The following is a 23,444-nucleotide window of genomic DNA, read 5'->3' as shown; positions in this document are numbered from 1 at the left end:
CTACATTAGAACATAGTAAGAAGCAGAAGACCATTTGACACGTGGAGCCTACTCTTCCATTCAGTAAGGTCATGACTGATCTGGTTCAGAGCTCAACTCCAGTTTCCCAACTGACCCCCATAGCCCTTGACTGCCTTGTCCATCAAAAATCTATCTAACACTATCTTGAAAATTTAGTGGCAAAAGTGAGGACTGCAGCTGCTGGAAACCAGAGTTTAGATCAGAGTGATGCTGGAAAAGCACAGCAGGTCAGGCAGCATCTGTACTCTTTGCTTCCTTCCCCCACCCTCCTCTCTGACCTGTCACCTCCATTTCCACCCCCATTCACCTATTGTACTCTTTGCTGCCTTCTCCCCAGTCCTACCCCCCCCCCATTCCCTTAGTTCTGGTCTCTCCTACAAGGGGAAGCATCCTTTTAGAATCCACTCTGTCAAGTCTCCTAAGAATCTTATATGTTTTTGTAAGAAAGGGAGAATGCACCAGTTAGATGATAACTGACAGAAAGAAAATGTACAAAACTGCAGAGACAGAAAGAACATGTACAAACATGTGCCTGTTTCAACTGAATGACAGTAATCATTCTCGAGTTTATTTCTCAGGGCGATGTATTGACCAATCAGGGTCAACCTGCCTGGTTCAGACAAAGTTTTGCAGTTAATTATCAGTGAACATTCTCCCAACTACTTTTATTATGATTACATTCTTTTCAAACAAGGAAACAAAAGTTATACAGAGTACTCCAGATGTGATCTCACCCCTGTACAGCAGCTGTAAAATTTCCCTGATCTTCTATCCAATTTTTATTGCAAAAAAATCACTTCAACCTTATATCTAATTCTGGCCACCTTCTTTGAATTAGAATTAGAATCCTTAAAGTGTGGAAACAGACCCTTCAGCCCAACAAGTCCCCACCAAATCTCTGAAGAGTAACCTACCCAGACCCATTCCCTTACCTTTTCATTGTATATTTACTGCCTTTGGGAAGGATTTGAAGACTTTACAGAAAATGCAGAAAGGATTTGAGAGCATGGCTTCAGAATCGAGGGATTTGAGCCAGATAGAGAATTTGCAGAGGCTGGGCTGTTCTACATAAAGAGAAGATTTGTAGGAAGATTTCAAAGACATTAGACTGTGTTTAGACAGAGCAACATTACACAACCTATAGAGAGATTGAGAACCAGTTAGAGTCATAGAGATATACAACATGGAAACAGACCCTTTGGACCAGCTCATCCATGCTGACCAGATGACCTAAACTAAACTAGTCCCATTTGTCAGCATTTGGTCCATATCCCTCTAAATCTCACACCCATCCAGATGCCTTTTAAATGTTGTAATTGTACCAGCCTCCACCACTTCCGCTGGCAGCTCATTCCACACATGCACTACCCTCTGCATGAGAAGTTGCCTCCTTGATCCCTTTTAAATCTTTCCCCTCTTACCATAAACCTATCCCGTCTAGTTTTGGACTCCCCTAGCCCTGGGAAAAGACCTTGTCTATTTATCCTAAACATGCCACTCATGATTTTATAAGGTCACCCCTCAGCTTCCGACGATCCAGGGAAAACAGCCCCAGCCTGTTCAGCCTCTCTCTGTAGCTCAATCCCTCTAACCCTGGCAACATCCTTATAAATGCTTTCTGAATCCTTTCACGCTTCAAAACATCCTTCCTAAAGCATGAAGAGCAGAATTGCATGAATTATTCCAATAGTAGCTTAACCAATGATGTATACAAGCCACAACATGACCTCCCAATGCCAATACTAAATGCACTGACCAATAAAGGCAAGCATACCAAACACCACCTTCACTATCCTGTCTACCTGCAACACCACTTTCAAGGAACTATCAACCTGTACTCCAAGGTCTTTGTTCAGCAACACTCCCCAGGACCTTACCATGAAGTGTATAAATCCTGCTCTGATTTGCTTTTCCAAAACGCAGCACCTCGCATTTTATTTGAATTAAACTCCATCTGCCACTCCTCAACCATTGGCCCACCTGATCAAGATCCCATTGTAACCTGAGGTAAACTTCTTCGCTGTCCACTACACCTCCGATTTTTGGTGTCAGCTGCAAACTTCCCAACCATACCTCTTATGTTCCCATCTAAGTCATTTATATAAATGCATTCAATTTAAGGTGATTGAAGAATCAAAGATAACAGGAGGAAAGTCCTTTTGCACAATGAATAATTAGGATCTCAAATGCACTGCTAACAGTTCAGTGAAGGCTGATTCAATCATGGCTTTCAGAAAGGAAATGGAAAAGCGCAAAGAAGGAAAAATGCGATGGTGAACAGCAGAGGGGTGAGACTAAATAGCTCTTGCAGGGAGTAGGAGTGGACTCAGTTGGCCAAAGACATTGTTTTGACTATTTGATATTCTGCAATTTTGTTTATGAGACAGCCTTATAAATCTTTTCTGAACCTGTTGTTGATAATCAATTTTGCTTTTCCTTATGGATTTTATTTATGCTAGATAAGGTATGTATTTATGTTCAAATGCTTTGGATTATACATTGGGCATCATTCAGTTTGCTTTTCCCAAACCATGATGGATTCAATAACTCCACAGGCTGACTTTCAGAATAAACTTGAATCACTGCCTTTGCTACCGTATTTCAGTATATTCCTGCTTTTAGATGAAATATCAGTTGAATATAGCATCCAAACAATCAATTGCATCATTTTTGTGTCAAAGAGTCATAGAGATGTACAGAACAGAAACAGATCCTTCAGTCCAGATCAGATATCCTAACCTGAACTAGTCCCATTTGCCAGCATTTGGCCTATAACGCTCTAAACTCTTCGTATTCATATACCCATTCAGATGCCTTTTAAATGCTGTAATTGTACCAGCCTCCATCACTTCCTGTGGCAGCTCATTCCACACATTCATCACCTTAGGTCCCTTTTATATCTTTCTCCTCTCACCTTAAACCTATGCCCTCTAGTTCTGGACTCCCCCCACCCCAGGGAAAACACCTTGTCTATTTATCCCATCCATACCTCTCATGATTTTATAAACCTCAATAGGTCACCCCTCAGCCTCATGCTCCAGGGAAAACAGCCCCAACCTATTCAGCCTCTTCCTATAGCTCAAATTCTCCAACCCTGGCAGCATCCTTGTAAATCTTTTCTGAACCCTTTCAAGTTTTGCAACATCCTTCCTGTAGGAAGGAGACCAGAATTGCATGCAATATTCCAAAAATGGCCTAACCAATGTCCTGTACAGCCGCAAACATGACCTCCCCACTCCTATTCTCAATACTCTGACCAATAAAGGAAAGCATACCAAATGTCTTCTTCACTGTCCTATCTACCTGCGACTCTACTTTCAAGAAGCTATGAACCTGCATTTCAAGGTCACTTTGTTCAATAACATTCCCCAGGAACTTACCGTTAAGTGTATAAGTGCTGCTCTGAATTGTTTTTCTAAAATGCACCACCTCGCATTTATCTAAATTAAACTCCATCTGCCATTCCTCAGGTCATTGGCCCACCTGGTCAAGACCCTGTTGTAATTTGAGGTCAACTTTTTTGCTGTCGACTACACCTCCAATTTTGGTGTTATTTGCAAACTTACTAGCTATACCTCCTGGCCTTGATTTACATCCAAATCATTTATATAAATGATGAAAAGTAGTGGACCCAGCACCTGGTCACAGGCCTCCAGTCTGAAAAGCAACCCTCCACCACCACCCAGTCTTCTACCATCAAGCCAGTTCTGTATCCAAATGGCCAGTTCTCCCTGTATTCTGTGATTTCTAACCTCGCTTACCAGTGCCCCATGAGGAACCTTGTCGAACACCTTACTAAATTCCATATAGATCACGTCCATCACTCTGCCCTCATCAATCCTCTTTGTTACTTCTTCAAAAACCTTAATCAAGTTTGTGAGACATGATTTCCCATACACAAAGCCATGCTGACTATCCTTAATCAGTCCTTGCCTTTCCAAATACATGTAAATCCTGTCCCTCCAGATTCCCTCCAACAACTTGCCCACCTCCAATGTCAGGCTCCCGGTCCATAGTTCCCTGGATTTTCCTTACAACCTTTCTTAAATAGTCGCACCACATTAGCTAACCGCCAGTCTTCCAACACCTCACCTGTGACTATCGATGAATCAAATATCTCAACAAGAGGCCCAGTACTCACTTCCCTAGCTTCCCACAGAGTTCTCGGGTGCACCTGCATTTCAAGACATCCAGTACCATCACCTACACTTCTGCGTTTTTTGGAGTATATTGGTTTAGAATTGATTTGAATATTTTGATGTACGCAATCTTACTTGTTTGTCGCTTATTTATGAAAAAAATCAAAAATAAATGTTGGTTTCATAGTAGTTTAAAACAATCATAGCACCTTCACTCCTCCATATAATATATACATGCACGCACATCACTATCATTTGAAATGTAGTTACCACATAAATGATACATGTATTTCCCAACAGCTATTGTCCAAACCTAAATTCAGTGGAGTAGAAAAGATCAAAACTATCGGGAGCACGTATATGGCAGCAACCGGGTTAAGTGCTGCCACAGTTCAAGAGTTCAGCCAGGTAAGATGTATCCTTTTTTCTTTCGGTAAAATTAATTTTCAGTAGCACATTTTCAGTACCAGTCAGTAATCAATTTTGAATTTAGAAAGGCATACTATAATTTGAGAAACAAACTTCCGCACAGGAGATGATGCGGAATCGATATGAGTAGCAACACCATGGAGAGTAAGGCAATTGCCAAAGGAAACATATAAAACGTCTATGATTCATATTTCCTCTGGTAGAAGCAGGCACCATCCAAATACATGGTCACTGTCACAAACTCTACTTTCTCTAGTTTTGTTGCTCCCCACTTTTTGAAAGAAAAATGAATAATTATAGGAATAATTTTATATTTATCCATACACTGGGTGATACATACTTACTGAACAATTAGGATCAAAGATTGATTGGGAAAAGGAAAGGTCATTCAGCCCATTGACCTAAAGCACTGTTGAGTAATTAGATTTGAACTATCCCTCAAATTTATTATCCTGCCATTTTTCTATATCTAATGAAAACTTAACAAAACTCTCTGTCAGTCATGGAAGCTATAATTATTATAGTTTCGATTTGGAGGTGCCAGTGTTGGACTGGGGTGTACAAAGTTAAAAATCACACAACACCAGGTTATAGTCCAACAGGTTTATTTGGAAGCACTAGGTTTCGGAGCGACGCTCCTTCATCAGGTGGTTGAGGAGAAGAGCTCCAAAAGCTCGTGCTTCCAAATAAACCTGGTGGACTATAATTTGGTGTTGTGATTTTTAATTTTATTCTAGTTTCTATAGCCTTTTTCTGGAAAGAGTCTCAGGTTTCTATAATCTAGGGCATCATGGTGGCTCAGTGGTTAGCACTGTTGCCTTATAGTGTCAGGGACCCACGTTCAATTCCAGCCTTGGGTGACTGTCTCTGCAGGGTTTGCACGTTCTCTCCATGTCTTCGTGAGTTTTCACCTGGTGCTGTGGTTTCCTTCCACAGTCCAAAGATGTGCGGTTTTGGTGGATTGGCCATACTAAATTCCCCTGTAGTGAGCAGGGATGTGCAGACTAGATCAATTAGCCATGGTTGATGCCTTGTATGGGCATAGGGTTGGGGACTGGGTCTGGAAGGAGGCTCTTCACAGGGTTGGTGCAGACTCAATGGGCCAAATGGCTTCTTTCTACACCATAGGGATTCTATGATTCTTTAGTGTTAATGGCTTTAATTGAAAAGATTATGGCCATGATTTTCCCAGCATGAAATAAGTCCTGACATGATATTGCATTGGGAGTCCTAAGTCCATAAGAGCAGTTAGCCAGATCACTGAGGAGGTAAGGGGGCATTCTTCCTGGCAGTTGAAAATTAAAAAGCCGATATCTGGCCTGCCAGTCCTATCCGAGTTGATGCAACATAGCAGCTTCTGCAGCAGTAGAGATAAAGGTAGCCTTTGTTGAGGTTACAATGATAGGAGGCCCTCGCAGGGAGGTGGAAGAATTAATTTCCCCTGGCTGGGACCAACCAGGCAGGTCCCACTAATCAAAACATTAACCCTTCCAACAGCAGCTTGGAGCCGCAGGGCATCTGTTGGTACTGGGGATCCTGCTCTTTGGAGCATGGAGTCCCTGGAAAGGAACTAAGAATTGAGTGAAAAGCATTGATGTTGCTGGGAAATTGGTTGAGTGGCAGGCAACAAGAAATAGGGATAATGAGAAGGTGCTCAAATTGGCACAATGTGGCCAGTGGTGTTCCACAAGGATCTGTGTAAGGGCTTCAATTATTCACATTATTTATTAACAAATGACATAGAAAATCAAATATGCAATCTTGCTGCTGACACAAAGTTTAGACGCATTATTGACAGCTTAGATGGTCACATAAAATCACAAAAGGAATAAGTGAGTAGACTAAATGAATGGACAAAACTGGCAGCTGGAGTTCAATGTAAGCAAGTTTAATGTTATCCATTTTGTACTGAAAAATGATAGATCAGGATATATTTTAGATGGTATGAAGTTAAATACTATGGATGTCCAAAGAGACATGGAGATTCAGGTGCAATGAGCTTTGAAACTGGTACAGAAAATAATCAATAAAAACTGATGAAATGTTGGTCTTTATATCTAGGGGACTGGAGCACAAGTATGCAGAAGTTATGCTGCAGTTATACCAAGCCCTGGTTAGACTCCACTTGGAATATATGAGCAGATCTGAGCACCAACCTTATGAAGGACATATTGATCTTGGAGGGATTACAATGTAGGTTTACAGAAATAACACTTAGTCTTAAAAGGTTAAGTTGTAAGGAGAGATTATGTGAATTAGATCTGTTTTCTCCAGAATTTTAGATGGTTAAGTGGTGATCTGTTGCAATCTTCAAACTATTAACAGCAAAAGTCAGAGTAGATAAAGATACGTTATTTCAACTTGCTGAAGATTCTAGCAGTAGGGGGCTTAGTATGAGAATTTGGGCCAGACCATTAGGGAGCGATGTTATGAAGCATTTCAGCATACAAAGGGTGATAGTTATTTGGAACTCTCTTCCACAAATGGCAATGAGTGCAGGATCAGGTTAATTTTAACTTTGGGATAGATCTATGTTTTGTTAAGCTTTTAAAGTGATATGGGTCAAAGGCTGGTATATGGAATTAGGCCACAGATCAGCCATGATCTCATTGAATGGTGGAACAGGTTCAAGGGACTGAATGGCCTATTGCTTGGCCTATGTTACTGTTTTCCTTCTTGGCAGAAACACATGGTTTTTGAGTAAAGGATTAATGAAAAGCACTGACACTGTTGAAAGAAAGGAATTTAAACATTGCTAAATGGGGACAGCATGTTAAAGCTTCTTGTCTTGCACTCATCAGCGCCAGCATGCAGGACACTGAGTTAAATCTACTTGCCTGCTCTGAGACCTGAGATTGATAGTTAACTGTTCATGCTGTATCTCAATGCCAGTGATGACTCAACCAGTCAGCACCCTCTTCTCATACTGTATAACTTGGTGTCTTCTATTTTATCAAGTCAGCTTCTCTCATTCTTTTCTCCTTTTAGCAGTATTTAAGTTCTATACAACCAAATAATTATTAAGAGATTTGATTTGATTTATTATTGTGACATGTACCGAGGTACAATGAAAAGTATTGTTTTGTGTGCTAACTAGACAAACCATACCTTGCATAAGTACATCAGGATAATAGAACAGATTGCAGAATATACAAAGAACGTACAGAGAAGTTCAGCTCTAATAAGTCCGTTCATACGTCTGATAATAGCGGAGAAGAAGCTGTTCGTAAATCTATTGATATCTGTTTTCAAACTTTTGATTCTTCTGCCAATGGGAGAGGTGGAAGAGAGTATAACCTGGGGTGGTAAGAGTCTTTGGTTATATTGGCTTCTCTTTCCTGAGGCAGTGGGAAGTATAGACTGTCAATGGAAGGTGATAGCAATCCATTCAGGTAAATTAATTTAAATCCAACATAGATACACTCTATTTTGATTTCAGTTGTATTACAGATGCTCTATCACAGTCCTGAAATGTACTGAAGAAGATCACTTGACTCAAAACATTCACTCTGTTTCTCTTTTCACAGATTTTGCCAGACCTGTCGAGTTTCTCCAGCAGTTTTTTTTGTTCCTGACATGATTGCCTTATAAAGTATTTTAAACCATCCAGATATTTTTTACTGCAAAGTGTAGCACCTTTAGTGGTTATGCTCCTGTTTATAATTACAGCATAAACTTCCACTAAAGGAGAGAAAATTGTAATGGTCTATCTGGTTATTAAACGTATTGCCATGGTTACACTGGAATTGATATACCAAGGCTCATTTTCAAAAATGAGTGACATGCTTTAGCACCTCAACTTCAGAGTGCAAGAGACTTATTAGGATCTGCAGATGAGTTTAATTTGGTAATTGCAGCAACAATTTGAATTGCTAATTAGAATTCTAACTATGAAAGTGGTTCATGTGTAAATGACAACAGCCAATTAAAATTACTCACTGTAGATTTTTAGAATTCAAATAATGTAAAGAGTCTATTCACCCTCTTCATTGTCTAGTTTATCTCAGCAACGTTACTAGTGATGCAATCTGCTATAATCTTCCCCATAGTGAGCTCTCCAGCGATAAAAGCTACTTGACATTTTCCTTTTCAAAGATGAGTCTGCACAGACACTACTGTGAATGCAGATTATTTTCTCTAGAGTGTCTGTTGATATAGAAGTGAATTTATTTGTTTACCCACCATGTGAATTATATCAAATGCATACCATTATTTAGTTGAGGCAGTGTTACACATTTGATTGCCAACTTAAATAAAAGTATTTCATAAAGTTGACTAATGAGGGAAGAAATTGAAACCGGAAAAAGAAACAGGCAGGTTTGGGTTGTCTGGGAGTGAAAGTCTGAAAAATCTATTTCTCAATTCAAACTTTTCTCTAAACAAAATATTTTGGCATTTAGCTGAGGCCACAAAATGGCCAATCAACCAAACTGCTTGAAGTAGATGTGTTAGTACTTATAATGAAACCTGAGACCTTTGTTGCCATTCTACTTTTGGAATTTAATTATCAACTGTGTTTCCAGAGCATCTGGAAATCCAGTAACGTTTCCAAGGTGAGGACTTGGCTTATCTCGGAGTTGAGTGCCTTTACCTGCTGCTTCCTGGATCCAGACTTACCTCAGTGATTGACCATGACTCTACCTATGAGCTTCTCTCCAAGACCCTCAGATTCCACCATGAGATCTGTCTGCCTCATACCCCACCACCAGACCTCCAAAATCTCTTCACTCCCCAAATTTGTCCCAACACAAAGTACATGATAGCCCACTGCTAACTTTTAACCATCAACTTTCCTGACCAGGCCTGCGAGGTCCCACCCTGAGGCTTCCTATTCCCCCCAACCCAGGCCTAATTTTCCACCCCCACATCTGCAATTACCCTCCTTCAACCACAACACCTGCTTCCACCTCAATCCCACAACATTTAAATCGATTAAAAATTAAATTTGTGTGAGTTTTATTCTATTCTTTTCTATTTTTCTGCCTTCCTGTTTGATTACCATCAAACCCAGGTAACATGAAGCACTGATTCAAAAATCTTAGTGGTGGACACCAATCCTCTTTTCTGCTCCATGGCTTTGAGAGTTTTTTGTTTTTCCAGCACTTCTGTCCCTTTTTTTGCTGGTTTCTCTTCCTTTTGGAATCATAGAAACCGTAGAAAATAGTAGCAGGAGTAGACCAGTCAGTCTTTCAAGCCTGCTCCAACATTCACTATAGTCATGGCTGATCATCTAACTCAGAGTCCTGTTCCAGATTTCTCCACCTATGTGTTAATCCTTTTATCCCTCAGAAATATATCTAACGTCTTGAAAATACTCAATGTTTTGGCTTCAACTTTTTTCTATGGCAGACTATTCCACAGCCTCGCCACTCTCTGGTTGGAGGAAATTTCTCCTCATTTCAGTCCTAATGACCTACTCCATTCCCTTAGATTATGATCCATAGTTCTGGATTCTCCCGGTCATCAGAAACATTCTTCCTGCGTTCACCCTGCCTGATGCTGTTCGAAATTTGTAGGTTTCTATGAGATTCCCCCCCACTCCTCATTCATCTAAACTCGAATGAATATATTCCTAACCAATCCAGTTTTATTTCATACATTAGTTCTACTGTCCCAGGAATCAGTCTGGTAAACATTTATTGCACTCCCTCCCTATTCTTTCTCAGTAAAGGAGAGTGAAACAGCACACAATACATCAGGTGTCGTCACCAAGGCAAATGGAGCAAAATATTCCTGTTCTTGCACTTGAGGCATGAATTGGCAAGGATGGATTAGGCAACCTTATTGAAATGGTTGATGGTGGATATGCAGTGATTAATATTTAAAGAATGGGTGCATGAATTACAATTATTCATTCCTGTCTGGCGCAAAACTAAAAGAGGAAAGGTGACTCAACCATGACTTGCAAATAAATTAAGAATAGCATTTGATCCAAAGAGAAGATTTATAAAATTGCCAGAAACAGCACAGATTAGTAGCAGTTTAAAATTCAGCAAAAAAGGGCAACAAGCTTGATCAAAAAAGAGTATCTGAGTTGAATTATAGAGTACAAAGAAACTGACTGTAAAATTTTCTATAAATATGTGCACAGAAAAGGATTAGCAAAGACGAATGTCAGTCCCTTACAGTCAGAGAAAAAATATATTTACCATACAAGAGGTTCAACAGAGGTTCACTAAGCAGACACCAGGGATGACTGGACTGTCCCATGTTGAAAGATTGATTCAACTGTGCCTATATTCACTAGAGTTGAGAAGAGCGAGAGAGGATCTAATTGAAATGTAGAAAATTCTAACAGAGCTGGACAGATGAGCTGCAAGGAAGACGTTTTCTGTGGCAAGAACCAGGCATCACATTCTTAAGCTAGAGGGTAGGCCAGAGAGAGTAAAGAGACTTTTTCTCATCTCCATACTAAGGGTAGAGAACCTTTGAAACTCTTTATAACAGAAGGCTACGGAAGCTAAGTTACTGAATATATTCAAGAAAGAGAGAGTTTTTTTCAGATTTTAAAGGCATCAATTATTGAGGAGAATGTGGGAATATGGTTTTGAGATGAAGAAACCACCATGATCATATTGAATGAAGGAGCAGTCTCAAAGGGCCAAACTCTTGCCTCTAGTTTCTACATTTTTACCAAAATCACTGATTAGGCCTGACTCAGGAAATTTAGTTTTTTTAATAGTAAAGTCAGGGTACTGGGAAGAAGCCCCATGGCACACATCATAATAGCTAAAAGGATGGTAAAAGGAAAATCCAACCAATTATCTCCTCCTCAAATAATTCAAGTTCATGTTATTGACCTACTCTCTTTGATTAAACCTGGCATTCCCCCTCACCTCATTTCATTAATACTGTCTTCATCCTTTTCAGCCAAGCATATATTCTCTGCCCCAATTCAAATTAACACTTCTGTCCCTCTCCCTCCATCATCGAACCTGCACTATTCTTTGCTTCCAATCTATTTCAAATTGGTATTCAACATCCATTTTATTGGCAAACATGCTTTAGAAGGAGCAGTATTGATAAGACAACAATTACTTTTTCTAACATGAATTAATCCTCTAAACATCTGACTATATAAAGCATTCTCAACTGGGTACTGCCAAATGGCTTGGAATCCAAAATTGTTACAAAACAAAATTAGACTAGATTCCCTACAGCGTGGAAACAGGCCCTTCGGCCCACCGACCCTCTGAAGAGTCACCCACCCAGACCCATTTTCCTCTGACTGATGCACCTAACACTATGGGCAATTTAGCATGGTCAATTCACCTGACCTGCACACCTTTTGGACTGTGGAAGGAAACCGGAGCACCCAGAGGGAACCCACACAGACACGAGGAGAATGTGCAAACTCCACACAGATAGTCGCCCGAGGCTGGAATTAAACCCAGGTCCCTGGCGCTGTGAGGCAGCAGTGCTAACCACTGAGCCACCGTGCCACCCTTTTTTCCTCACAAAGACTAATTACTATCCAAGATAAGATTAATCTGTTTGAGGATCATTAAGTGGATGATTTATTATTCCTCCTCCCCCCCATGCAATTCTGACAACACTCATTCTCCGGCCTGGAATCAGGTAACCTGTTGTTACCATGCAGACTTTTAATGTTGCAGGACTTGAGACGGCAATCATCTCATGGGATTCTGGTTAGAATTGTTAAAAAATGTAGCGGATGGCATCCATGCTTATGCCTGAGTATTGACTAGGATTGCAAGGCTACGTTGAGCCCAGTGAAGCCGAAACAAAATCTAAGTCAATTCCAAAACTGAAGATAACTAACAGTTTTCTGTAACAATTGTGTTAATAAATGAAAGCTACTTATTTGCATTTTGATTTCCTTCATCAAAAACTTTACCAGTAGATTTGTGATTTCGTGGAATGGTGTAAAGGTGAAGTGGTAATGTCACTGGACTAGTCTTCCAGTGATCCAAGCTAATGTTCTGGGAGCAAGGGTTCAAATCTCACCATAGCAGACAGTGAATTTGAATTCAATAAAAATCTAAAATAAAAATCTGGCCTATTGTGACCATGTAACCACTGCTGATTGTCATAGGAAACCCTCTGGTTCACTAATGTCCTTTAAGGAAGGAAATCTTCGGTCCCTACCTGGTCTGGCCTATATGTGACTCAGCCCCACTGCTATTTGGTTGACTCATAACAGCCGTTTGGGCAATAAATGCTGACCTCACTATCAACTCCCCTCATCATATGGACAAGTAATTTAAAAAGTGCCGTTAGGAGCTTCTCCTACTTCCGAACAAAATTTCTGATCACTAACACTGGCATTTATTAAACTTGCAATGTAATGATTTCTAATTAAATCTATCAGAGCAATTTTATTAGGCCAGAAAGAACAATTAGGCAAAATAATGGAAATTAATATGCATCAGCACACTTTTGATTTGTGAATTAAACTGGTGATTTTATAATTGACAACATTTTCAGGAAAGCTCAGAAATTGATACAAGAAGTGGGACAACTACACAAAACATGCAAGATTTATCAGGCAAAACAAATCAATTGGCAACATTGTCTAATTTTGATCTGTGAACAGTTAGCCACAGCATCAGTGCATCAAAGAAGTAAAATATAATCATTTACAATATTTTTCTTATAATTAATTGATCTTTTTTTTTTAAATTCTAAGTCATAAGTGGCAAATAATGACAAATTATTTTAAACAGTAGCATTTAAAATATTTAAATTCAGGTTTGAAATTTATATAGATCACTGACTTTTGGTAAACAGTTCATTGCGTATTACCATTCCACATTGTTCATCATAAAGGCTATACAGCACTTAGTTATTAGCGTGAGTATTGACCCATACTTTCTGTATATTGCTTAATAGAATTTTGTGCTTTTGTAATTTAAATCCACAGATTTTCTTTTTGCTGAGTTCCAAAAACAATTTCTAAATACATTTGAATCCATGTTTTATTTGTAAACCAGACATTGAGTTATGTAAGATCTATCTAAATTTCTAATATCTAAATTCCCCTTGATTTGCAGGAAGCAGACAGACAGTACACACACATTGGAACCATGTTGGAATTTGCATTCGCACTTATGATAAAACTTGATGTGATCAACAAGCATTCTTTCAATGACTTTAAGCTGCGTATTGGTATGCATGTTTATACTTCCTGCTCTAGTGATCTGGTGGTGAAACTGTGTGTATTAAATACTTTTTTGTTTCTTTTAATAACTGCATTTATAACTTGAGACCACTACTTAGTTACAATGTTGCAGAGTTGAGGAGGTTGCAGTATGGTATAGATTACAGGCCAGATAGACCTATATTTTTAGCTACATGAAATCATGATCTGTGATGTTCTAGCATAAAGGTACCAACCTTTGCCTTCAGTCACCCTCACTATGTAACAGTCTGTGTTGTGGATGTTAATATAAAGACAGTAAACACAACACCTAGGTTATGTATGTAAATCTGTGATATTGTAGACTTGTGAATATTTGTTATAAATAATAATAATGTGGTCTTAACAAATTACAAGATATCTGAATCGACAGAACATGACTATCTGTGGTACATAATATGAAGTCTAACATATTTAGTAAAGCAAAAATGGCATCAGGTGACACGCCAGTTCCCATGTTCTTTTCTGATAGACAAATAAAGCTGGCTATTAAAAACAAAATAAATATATATTTATGAACATTGAAGGAATTCCTCATTCTGGATTTGTAGATAAACACTGAATCCAGCTTTAGTGCTAATGTTTATGATACCCAGTTTTAATTGGTACAGAAAGGCTTTATTAAAAGTAAACCTCAAATATACTGTTGATATTCAGATAAACAAAATATTGGGGCAGACTTTCTGATGACAGGACAGTCATTATTCCAGTGTGGCTGGGAGCTGTGCATGAGGAGACCCTGTGGAATCCCCATTTCTAGCAGGCTCCAAAAGAATAGCCAGGATATTGAATGTTACTCTGGGCAATTCCTCTACAACTGGAGCCCTCCAAAGATCTCCACATAAAAATTGGAGATTTTGAAAGGTTCTGATGGCATTGAGTAAACTGCATAATCCATCTCCTGAATACCTATTCAGCTGACCCCATACTTAACTCCCACACCCCTTACTACAGCAGCACTTACACCCATTAACCCTGACCTGAGTACATTACCCTGGGAGCCATCACCCAAACCCACGCCAGGGAGCTGATACTTTTCTGCGCCAACACCCCCACACTCCCACTCTGAGACTCAACACTTTCTGCTCAGTATCCAATGCACCCCTGAGATTGGACATTCCCTAACCCAAGAACTGACTTCATCTGTCACGGATATGACATGGGTCCCTTGGCAACTCCCCCACCCTCCCCCACACCACCACCACCACCATCAGTACATGGGTAAAGTGGCTGGAGGGTGCTGTATTAGTTGGGTTTGGGATGTATACTTGGACAGTTAGGTGGTCAATGGGCTATAGTCAGTGATCAGTCAGGATGTCTGAAGGTTGTTAGGGGGGTCATGGATGTAATTTGGGGTGTATCAGAGGGGTATTTGGGTGGTTACTATGGGTGACTGGAGTGTCAGCTCTGGAGATAGCCAGGCGTTAATGCATTTTTTACTTTCTAACATTGCCTGGTTAACTATTAAGGTAAATCCTATGGAGTTCTCTGAAATCTCCAATTCTAGCTCAAGTTATGTAATGCATCTTGTCTGATATCTCAGAGAACAGTCAAATTGTGGACCGAAAGCTTAAACTTGCTGAGCTCTTCCTACAGAGGTCAGTATGTGGAGATATCAACATGCCCCTAATGTTCTCCAGCAGTCTGGGAAATGAGAGATTTGGGCCAAAATATTTTGTTGCCCATATGCCTGTAGTTTTACTTTAGTGGCAAAGATAGTGAGAGTTATAGAGACACTATCTTTCATAAGATTGCATGTAAAGTAATTGTTTAATTTTCTGGCAGGTATTAACCACGGTCCTGTTATTGCTGGAGTAATTGGAGCTCAGAAACCACAGTATGATATCTGGGGTAATAGTGTTAATGTGGCAAGCCGAATGGACAGCACAGGAGTTCTTGGCAAAATACAGGTATTCTCCTTTGAACCACTTCTGCAAAGTTTGTCAAATATTATTGCCAAATGGATGCACTTTGTGTGCTGCAGATAGCTGCAGTTATTTGTACCAGTCAATCTTTCATGAACAATTAGCATATTTCCAGTTTAGGTACAATATAAATCTAGCTTTTTTTTAACTGTCCTAAAGTTAAAAAAGGAATTAAGCACATTGACGTAAAGGAAGAGAGGTTCTAACAAAGTTTAGTAAGGGTTCATCACCAAATGTGGGGATTTTCAAAGGGGTCGCGTATGATTATTTTTCAAAGGACGGATTTACTGATCTAATACTCTTAACAGAATGTTGTACCCAGTGGGCAAGCATTAAAAAAATCAATGTTAAAAGAATCAATCTGGTATTCCCTAAAAAGTTCATCTAGATGTTCATGTGAGGGGCTCTGACAAGGAAACATCCAGTTTTTGGATCTAGCTGGTCATTTGGTGTATACGGTTCCCAAAATTCAGAAATAATTAAACTTGTACACATAAATATGGAGTGTATGTCTTGGAGCTCTCAGTGTGGCAGGTGGACTGATTCACTGTTGCTTTGGTACACTATTAGGGCTCAGAATATGTTTGGTTTTTATTTTCAAGGATCCCTCTTCAGGTTTTTCAAGATTTACTTTTTGATTTTCAGGGGCTACTTTTTTGGTTTTCAGGAGCTCCTTTCTGGAGTCACAGTAACTCCTTCGTCAGATAATGCATTCTGAGTAAAAATGACTCCTCTGTATTTGTGTTGATATGTGGGACAGAAATTCATGCAGAAGCAGAATAAAGAGGATTTATCAATTTTGCCAATAATTATTATTACTGTTCTACTAAACTTAAAGTTACAAACATAAGGAAAGCCATAATTCCTTATACACAACAGGTATAAGTTAACAATTATGTTTTGACGATCTTGCTGATGCTACTATAGACAAGTTATCATCACCCTAAATATGTTTTAGACTGGCGAGGTCACAGCTAAACTCTTGCATGTTTGTCTGTAACACAATTGCTGCAGCTCAAGTAAGTAACAGTATGCAAGATGTTATTACAAATAAATACACATCTTAATGAAGTAAGACTATTCAATATTAAATTATACAATCACATCTTTTTTATCATGACTCGCTGGGGGTAGTGTGTTGTAAATCAAGCCATGTTATTCCTGGAATCATCACAAATATGAAAAAAAAGAGTCAAGCTATCCAAAGTCCTTAATTTACCTGACTGACAGACTCAGGGGTTAAAAGAAAACACTTGCCAGATCTTTGTACATAACAAGAAAATAACTGATTGGTATAAACAAACTGTGTTTAACAAATGGCAATTAGAATGAATGAATTGTCGACTTATAACTTTACAACTCTATCTCTTTCTTAATTCTCCCTTTCATAAGCAGAGAGACACAAATGACAGATAAAACATGATATTAAGGCTGGAAAAAGAATTTTAAAAAGATCAGAGAAACAATATGATCACACCTCTGTGGGCCATAGTTGATTTCTTTCTTTTCCTTTCATTTCTTTTTTAGATCTTTGCTGATAATATAAGGTTGTTCGCGCACTGATGTCCTACTTCATTCACTGATTGAAAGTGTATCCATTCACTGTTCTTAAAGGCGTTTTATTTCTCCTTCAATAGGGAATTTTCAGAGTAAGGTGATTAGAAGACAGCTAGATTTTAACTGGATCTCCACTCAGGAGAAACACAGGAGAAAGCTGCTTTGGGGCTACCTCTTTGCAGGCTAGCTGGGTTTCTGCTGCACTGGCCTACCCACAAGCCATGATCACCTGGTCAGGTGGCGATCAGAACATTATTGTCTAGCAGTTTGTCTTTAGTTCAGAGTCTATCAACTGCCTATCCCTGTTCCAGGAAAATACCAAATTGTATACAGCTCTTGGTATGCTCCAGTAAACACTATTTGCAAAACTGCAGCTACAGTTCCCTTGGTTTAAAGCAGTAGCTTCTTTTCGTCCACAGTCCAATCATAAGGTAAATAAAGTGATTTGGTCTTTATACGGATCCTCACTCCACTCTCGCCCCTTTCAGACTTTCTCCACAATCCGCAGTGCCTCCCTCCCACTTTGTAGCCCAATTCACCCCCACTACAGTTCCTGTCCACTATGTCTCCTCTTTCCTCCTCATTACCCCACCCCTGCCTCATAGCTCCATTCCTCCATTCCATCTGCATGCCCTCACTGTCACTCCATTGGTCCCCTGGGCCCAGCCTTGCTAGTTTTGCTTCCCTGTCTCACTGACCTTTTTAGTCAGTCTCACTATGTTGCCTGACAGCCTACACCCACAGCCTCCAGCCTTGCTTATAGCAGCCACATACTATGCTCACTATGAACCTGTCAGAAGTAAGCAGGGGAGAGAACATGCCTGTGATTGCAGGAATGAGTCCTCACCATTTCTTTCATTCTATTCATGAGGCTGACTTTTCCTGATTGCTCACCCTCTCAGAGGGAATTTTCCAGGATGAATTGTGGATTCAAGAGGTGGATCTGCCCACCAGCCCATGTATTTTGAGCACTTCTGACCATAGGTGGAGTAGTGAGTGTATAAATCTGTGGCTATCCATGTATGCCTACACATTACAACACAATTCCAAAATCAAATTGGAATAATGTAACAATATACCAGTATGCTTTCTTTAAAATAACATTTCTCCGTGTATCAATGGAACTGTTATATGGGATGCTGGCTACCCACATTGTGGGTGCAGGGCTGAGGAATGTTCTTTTCAGACTTTAAGATGGGATTTAAGGATAACATACATATCAGCTATGATTTAAACAAATAAAGAGGCCCAGTCCTCTGTTTCAGCATCATTGTAAAGTATTATCTTTACTAGGCATTGTTTTCCAAAACAAAACACATAACGGAGAGATACCTGCAGAAGTTCTATTAAACTTGCCATTACTGGACAATCTCTACACAATCTCTATTCATGATATTGAGTAGCCACTTCATCAACGTCAAGATGCTTCCATGGTCTTTTGTGATAAGCCAGGGATAAGAAGCAATGATCTTTGGAAAATGGAAGCAAGCAGTCAATCAGTTGCTATTTCAAAAGAAGGAACAGGCAGCATACTGACAACACCAGAGTGACCAATCTCTGAATTTATGGGGTTTCCTCTCATTGAGGTTGGTGGTATATGTCCCAGTGTGTTCACTCTGCCTGTTTTGGCTTCTTTTTCTGTCTCATAGATGATAGATGATAACTATTATTGTCAAGAAAAAAAAAGTTACTTTTCTTGAAACTTTTTGTCTTGCGCCTACTAGGACAATTCACAAGAATACCAATGGGGAGAGGGGAGATCATTTATACAGTTTGAGAGGAGAAAGCTGATTGGTTGGGAGTGAACTCTGAATGATGGAGGCATTGCCATAGACAATGCAGCGGTAATGATGATTGACTGTTAGCTGCCAGATTTTGTTTAGATTTCAAACCAGACTGGGCCTGAGAAATGAATCCATGAATGGGTTGTCATCAATTTTGTTGATGTGTGCATGTTTATTCTGTCTGAAAAGAACAGGACCATGTGTATGTGAATATATGTACCTTCCAGTAGATGCTGGCATACAATGTAATTCTGCAACTGAACAACATTTGCTTGATAATTCTTATTGTGCAAAGAATAACATTGGCAACAAATTTAGCACAGCTAGTTGGGCTTGTAGCATGGCACAGTTGCATATACTGCAAGTTACGTACATTAATCTTGAATCATAAATTTTGGAGTAATTCTTTTCAGTAACACAGGTGAATGTTCCTGCTCTGAAAATGGATGCTAATTAGAAGGAAAAAAAAATCCAAGACCTAAGTATCAACATATTGGTTATATTGCAACGTTTTACAAACAAGTTACAGATTAAAGCTTCTTAAGATTGTTTTAATGGAAAGCATTATTACATAAATAAGATAAATTACTGGAGTAATGAAACTATTTTAATCACTTCCAGATAACAGAAGAAACCAGTAACATCTTACAAACACTTGGCTACAACTGTACATGCAGAGGAATAATAAATGTCAAAGGGAAAGGAGAGCTGAAAACATACTTTGTTAATACAGAAATGACACGATCGTTATCACAAGGAAATCTGATGACCTGATGAACAGAAGATTACATATTACATCAAAGATTACATATTCAGCAGCAAAGTGTGATATGCCTCTGAAAAAGTATTCTAAATACATAATTTGTACATAGTTTGATTCCATCCTTAGCTGCACATACATTGCCTATGTTTTGGATATGTAGAGCTACTTGCATCTAAACTCTTAGGCTTAGCAACTCTCACATGAGCTGTGGATGCCCTATTTGCTACAATTGAGCAAACTACAACAATCACGAGGACCAGTTTTTACAAATGTGTTACGCATTTAAAGTCACTGTTTTGTAATAACTAATTCATTAAAAGTTTGTATGTTGTTTAATTTACAGAATCTGTCATTTGTTGTTCTTTCATGGCAAAATAAAATATAATACTTTATACCTCAGTAGAGACCACCAATGAAATGGGCTTCAACGAAAAAATAATTCCTGATACTGGAAACATGAAACAAAACAAAAATTGCTGGAGAAACTCAATAGGTCTCAAAGAATTTGTGGAGCAAAATCAGAGTTTATGTTTTATGTCCATTAACTCGTCTTCTGAGCTTCAGTATTTCAACTGTATTTCAATATGGCTTTGTGTCCTAAAACACATTAGAATGACTAATATCCACAGAGTCTAAAAGTTGGATCGAGTCTGAACCAGGGTGTGACACCTGTTGCTATGACCAAAGTTGAGAGGGAGGGGGCACTGTTTCCTTTCTAGTCCCACTCCTCCACTGATCAGTACAAATTTTTCGTTGACCCAGATTAGCAACATGGCCAGTTATACAGGTCTCAGATGGTGTCAGGTTCAGTGTTGGGAACAAGTCAGTCAGGTTCCTATTGTCGATAACAAATACCTTCTCTTCTATCAAATCAAAGATGCAAAGAGCTTTGACAAGCAGGTTAGTGTTTGCAATATGTATACCCTTAAAAAACTGACAGTGGAGAAACAAAAAGATTAAAATTCTGCAAAATCTTAACTTTATAGTGCTTTGAACAAGTAGCAGTTAAGTTCATGAAATTGTAGAAGTTGTGCATTTTGTTTTCTTCACTTGTTGGATATGGAGATCACTGGCTGATTCCATTTATTGACTACCCTGAGTTGCCCTTGAGAAGGTGTTGGTGAGGTGCCTTCTTAAACAGCTGCAACCCATGTAGACCCACAATGGTGTTATGGAGGGAATTCCAGCATTTTGAACCAAGGACACTGTCAGAATGGTGATATATTTCTAAGTCAAGAATGGTGTTTGGCTTCGAGGGGAACTTGCAGGTGGTGGTGGTCCCATGTTAACTGCTGCCTTTGTTCTTCTGAACGGTAGTCGAAATGAGTTTGTCTAATGATTTTTGGTGCATCATATAGGTGGTGCACACTGCTGCTCCTGAACGTCGGTGGTAGATGGAGTGGATGTTCGTGGATGTGATGCCAATTAGTTGGGCTGCTTTGTCCTGGATGGTGTTAAACTTCTTTAATGTTGTTGGAGCTGCAGTTATCTAGGCAAGTGGAGAATATTCCATTGCACTCCTCTCTTCTACTTTGTAGATGATTGACAAACTTTAGAGAGCTGTGAGGCGAGTTAGTCATTACTGTATTCCTAGCCTCTGACTTGCTCAAGGCCATTATATCGATATGGTTAGTCCAGTTGAGTTTCTAGTCAATAGTAACCCTTTAGGAAGTTGAAAGTGATGGTAACACTATTGAAAGTTATAGGACAATGGTTAGATTCTCTCTTCTTGAGGTTATTGCGTGGTACTTGTATGGCACAAATGTTACTTGTCACATTTCAGCCCAAGTCAGGTCTTGCTGCCTTTTGGACATGGACTGCTTCAGAATCTAAGGATTTGCAAATGGTGCTGAACATGGTGCAATCATCAGCAAACATCCCTATTCTTGACTTTATGAGAAAGGAGGGCCATTGACAAAACAACTGAAAATGGTTGGGCCTAGGACACTAATGCTAGGCAACTATTATCATAAAGTCTCCCTCCCACCATTCTTTCAATAACCAGATCTACCAGTAATTAAAGGTCATAAATCCCATCTCTTATCTCCTTGAAAGCTTTGCTTGCCTTGATTTTCCCACAAACAGGAGCTGGCTTAGAGCACATGTTAAGCTGTTGACTTCCTTGATAAAATCACAGTCCCCTTTTCAATGCAGAAAATGTACAATTCACTCTGTATTTTTACAATTTTTCCATTTATTTCTTAAATACAAATGTGTATTCCCAAATCTGTTCCTTGCAAGTACAGACAAAAGTGAGGACTGCAGAAGCTGGAGATCAGAGTTGAAAGTGTGGTGCTGGAAAAGCACAGCAAGTCAGGCGGCATCTGAGGAGCAGGAGAATCGATGTTTTGGGCATAAGCCCTTCATCAGGAATGAGGCTTATGGGCAAGAGCTGAGTTGGAGGCTTGCAAGTGGAATAATGTGGGGGGAGGGGAAATGAGGAAGCTGTTGAAATCCACATATATTGTTGTGGAGAAAATATAGAGAACCACCAGGAGACGCAGAGAGTTCTTCAAGAAGTAGATCTTTTATTTGCAAACAAAAAACCATGAGACTGAGAAAGCTGATGCCCACGAACCTCAGGATCCGTGGATTTTATATTTTTTTATCATGTTTCTGTTAGCTTATCAGCATGTCCAACTATATCAATCAAAGTTCCTCACTCTAGCTACACAATAAACTAGTGATGTTAGTTCCCATTATCTCTTCAGTTGTACTTTCTACTTGATGTTATTCTAATGTCTCGGTTAGATATTTATTGCTAACTCTGCTACAGTGACCTTCAATTGCAGACTAACCTATCATGATAGATATTTAGCTATTCCATCTGTTATAATAGTCTCCTGTCTCAAGCTGACTCTACTAACTATTAATTAGATATTTTAATGTCATGTCCCAAATATTTATGGTCCCAGTCCTGACATAATAACACTTAACAGAGAAACTTGCATTATTACTTGTGTTATCTCATCTCGCCATAGTGACCTTTCAGCCTGAACCTTACTCTGCTAATTGGAGTAAGAATGTTCCACTATGGTTATCCCATCCTGCCTCCACAGAACACAGATCCCAGTGGTCTTCATGCTTTAACCCTTCCTATGCTTTCATGTTCTTTATTTTCCATAATATCCTGTGTGGTTGCAGGGTCCCAAGGTGGAATATGAGGTATTCCTGCTCCAGGCGTCGTGTGGAAGAGGCCCAGGACCTGCATATCCTTGACAGAGTGAGAGGGGGAGTTGAAGTGAGGTTGGTGGGTGTGGGTGTGCCAAAGGTGTTCTCTGAAAAACCTCACTGCCCCATGGCTGAACACTTTAACTCCCCCTCCCACTCCGTCAAGGACATGCAGGTCCTGGGCCTCTTCCACCACCAAAGCATTACCACCCGACTCCTGGAGCAGGAATGCCTCAGATTCCACCTTGGGACCCTGCAACCACAAGGATAAATGTGGATGTCAACAGCTTCCTCATTTTCCCTCTCCCACATTATCCCAGTCCCAAGCCTCCAACTCGGTACCACCCTCCAGATCTGTTCATCACTGACCTATCACCTTCTCCTTCACCTTGATCCACCTGGCGCTTTCCCAGCTAACTTCCCCCAACCTCACCCTCTTCCCATTTATCTCTCAGCCTCGACCCACAAGCCTCATTCTTGATGAAGGGCTTATGC

The 23,444-nt window shown here is 39.6% G+C and overlaps 1 protein-coding gene across 5 annotated transcripts in view; it reads left to right on the top strand.

Annotated features, from left to right (window-relative positions):
* adcy2b (adenylate cyclase 2b (brain)) overlaps window positions 1-20,112 on the top strand; it is a 627,652-nt gene extending 607,540 nt beyond the window's left edge. For all 5 annotated transcript variants that reach the window (XM_087986815.1, XM_087986818.1, XM_043689618.2 and 2 more), the window contains 4 exons: window positions 4,461-4,568; window positions 13,604-13,718; window positions 15,535-15,659; window positions 19,637-20,112. In XM_087986815.1, the coding sequence (XP_087842941.1) occupies window positions 4,461-4,568; window positions 13,604-13,718; window positions 15,535-15,659; window positions 19,637-19,789 (501 nt within the window). In that variant the 3' untranslated portion in view covers window positions 19,790-20,112. The remainder of the gene's footprint in view (window positions 1-4,460; window positions 4,569-13,603; window positions 13,719-15,534; window positions 15,660-19,636) is intronic.
* The last annotated feature ends 3,332 nt before the right edge of the window (window positions 20,113-23,444 follow it).

This window comes from Chiloscyllium plagiosum, unplaced genomic scaffold (genome assembly GCF_037043375.1).
Source record: "Chiloscyllium plagiosum isolate Xiang-an unplaced genomic scaffold, Cpla_swu_hap1 HiC_scaffold_5, whole genome shotgun sequence".
In the NCBI taxonomy this organism is placed as follows: domain Eukaryota; kingdom Metazoa; phylum Chordata; class Chondrichthyes; order Orectolobiformes; family Hemiscylliidae; genus Chiloscyllium; species Chiloscyllium plagiosum.
The sequence above is the reverse complement of the archived record's forward strand: the minus strand, read 5'-3'. Positions and strand labels throughout refer to the sequence as shown.